Here is a 2,690-nt window from a genome sequence, read left to right on the forward strand (position 1 = left end):
CGGACGTTCAGAGAGCCCTCATCAGCCCTCCCCCACCCATGACCGATGACCCCAACTGTCCCCTTGGAACTCCAGCGTGGCTGTTGGCTTTAGAATCCCCGGCGTGACCCTCGCCACCTCCCCCCGGGGGGGGGGGGGGGCGGAAAGGGCACCGGGCCGCACCCTTTGCTCTCTCCCCATGAATCATTAACGAGCTCCGTCGGGGGAGCGCTTCGGGGGCACGGGGGGAATCTGAGAAAAGGGAACACGCTATCTCCAGGGGCGGTGAAACTTTAGCCGGGGAGGCTCCCTCCGGCACCTCCCCCCCCACCTGGTCCTCGCTCCCTCCCCCGCCCTCCCTGCCTAGCTCTCCGCGGCCGCCGCCGCCGCCGCCGCGCTTGCAGTTACCGCGATGCTCAGTCGCAGCGCTGCAGCGGCGGCATTAGCCGCGGCAGCATCAGCAGTCTCAGCATTGGCGGCGGCGGCGGCATCAGCTGCAGCATTAGCTAGCGCGGCGCGCGCCGGCGCTGGGAGCCGGGCCACCGGGAAGGATGCTCCGGGCGGCCGGGAGAGAAATCCCCCGCTAGCGCGGCCCCCCTCCGCCCCCGCCGCCCCTCCCCACCCCCTCGGAGCGCCCGCCCGCCGCTGGCCCCCGCGGACTACAATAGCAGCTCGGGCTGAGCCGGGCTGAGAGCCGCGCTGCCGCAGCACCCACTGCCGCCCTTGATCGGTGCGGCCGCCAGGAGGGGGAGGCTCGGGGATCGTTCACCTGCACCGGCGGCGGCCACGGCCGGGGTTGGCGGGCACCCGGGCGGGGAGGCCGAGAGGAGGCGCCGCGCCCGAGGGGCGGGCAGCATGCCGCTGCGGCTCCAGCCCCGGGGCGCGGGGACAAAGAGCGCCGCCGCGTCCGCCGCCCCTCCGGCCGCCTCCTCATCCTCCCCGGCGCCTACGGCGGCGGCGGCGGCGCCCCCGCCCCGAGCCCTCCGTGACCCCGCGGCGGGGCCGAAGCCGCTGCTGCGCTGGGACGAGGTGCCCGACGACTTCGTGGAGTGCTTCATCCTGTCGGGCTACCGCCGGCTGCCGTGCACGGCGCAGGAGTGCGTGGCGTCGGTGCTGAAGCCCACCAACGAGACGCTCAACTTCTGGACGCACTTCATCCCGCTGCTGCTGTTCCTGAACAAGTTCGGCCGCCTCTTCTTCCTGAGCGGCCGCGACGACCTGCCCTTCCACCACCCGTGGCTGCTGCCGCTCTGGTGCTACGCGTCGGGGGTGCTGCTGACCTTCGCCATGAGTTGCACGGCCCATGTGTTCAGCTGCCTGTCCCTGCGCCTGCGTGCCGCCTTCTTCTACCTGGACTACGCCTCCATCAGCTACTACGGCTTCGGCAGCACGGTGGCCTACTACTACTACCTGCTGCCGGGGCTCAGCCTGCTCGACGCCAGCGTCATGACCCCCTACGTGCAGCAGCGGCTGGGCTGGCACGTGGACTGCACGCGGCTCATCGCGGCCTACCGCGCGCTCGTGCTGCCCGTGGCCTTCGTGCTGGCCGTGGCGTGCACCGTGGCGTGCTGCAAGAGCCGCAGCGACTGGTGCACGTACCCGTTCGCGCTGCGCACCTTCGTGTTCGTCATGCCGCTCAGCATGGCCTGCCCCATCATGCTGGAGAGCTGGCTGTTCGACCTGCGCGGCGAGAACCCCACGCTCTTCGTGCACTTCTACCGCCGCTACTTCTGGCTCGTGGTGGCCGCCTTCTTCAACGTGAGCAAGATCCCCGAGCGCATCCAGCCGGGCCTCTTCGACATCGTGGGCCACAGCCACCAGCTCTTCCACATCTTCACCTTCCTCAGCATCTACGACCAGATGCACTACGTGGAGGAGGGGCTGCGCCAGTTCCTGGAGGCGCCGCCCTCCTCGCCCACCTTCCTGGGCACCGTGGGCTACATGATCCTGCTGGTGGTCTGCCTGGGCCTGGTCATCAGGAAGTTCCTCAACGTGTCCGACCTTTGCAAGGAGGACTGAGGCAGACCGAGGGAGAGAAGGAGAAAGAGAGACGGCTGCTCCACCTACCTGCCAGGTGGTCGGGCCAAGCCTCCTGGGCCTGGGTTGGGAGTTTTGGTTGGGGGCTTCTTGGTCTGTCAGGTTTGGCTTCGTTCCCTTTCCTCTCTTCCCTGGAGAGGATGCTTCAAAACCATAGAGGATAGGAGAGGAGAATTCCCCCATCATTGGATCCCAAGCCCCTCACCCAAGCGTTTGCATGGCCATTAACAGACCCCCGAGAGGGGGAAGAGCAGGAGGAAGCAGTCTAGTGACCTAGGCCACCGGGGAAAATAAATGTTCTGTGTTAGGGTTCAGGAAAAAAAAAAACAACGGCACACGCACACAAATGACAGCCTTGTGATTTCGGGGGGTCATTGGGATTTTATCTTTTCTTTAAACGCACAACTTACTTTTAGGAAAGGGCCAGGGAGCGCTAGTCCCCTGGACTGGGGTCACCTAGGAAATAAAGGAGGGTCAATGATCATTTTAAAACCTGCTATACTTTGAACCCTCTTGGACTCTATAAGAAGAGTCCTCTGCTGAAAAGGAGGCCAGTAACTTCATTAACCCTAATGTTTTAATCTGCTAGAAAATGCATGGAAATGTGAACACAAGTTTAATTATTTCAATGTGTTAATGAATTGTTATTTAAATACTAATATATATATTATACG

The 2,690-nt window shown here is 64.1% G+C and overlaps 1 protein-coding gene across 1 annotated transcript; it reads left to right on the forward strand.

The window, feature by feature from the left end:
• Window positions 1-599: 599 nt before the first annotated feature.
• PAQR9 (progestin and adipoQ receptor family member 9) lies at window positions 600-2,093 on the forward strand. The gene has a single exon (XM_036753728.1). The coding sequence runs from the start codon at window positions 835-837 to the stop codon at window positions 1,996-1,998; it is 1,164 nt and encodes a 387-aa protein (XP_036609623.1). The 5' UTR covers window positions 600-834; the 3' UTR covers window positions 1,999-2,093.
• The last annotated feature ends 597 nt before the right edge of the window (window positions 2,094-2,690 follow it).

The sequence above is a fragment of the Trichosurus vulpecula genome, chromosome 4 (assembly GCF_011100635.1).
Source record: "Trichosurus vulpecula isolate mTriVul1 chromosome 4, mTriVul1.pri, whole genome shotgun sequence".
In the NCBI taxonomy this organism is placed as follows: Eukaryota; Metazoa; Chordata; class Mammalia; order Diprotodontia; family Phalangeridae; genus Trichosurus; species Trichosurus vulpecula.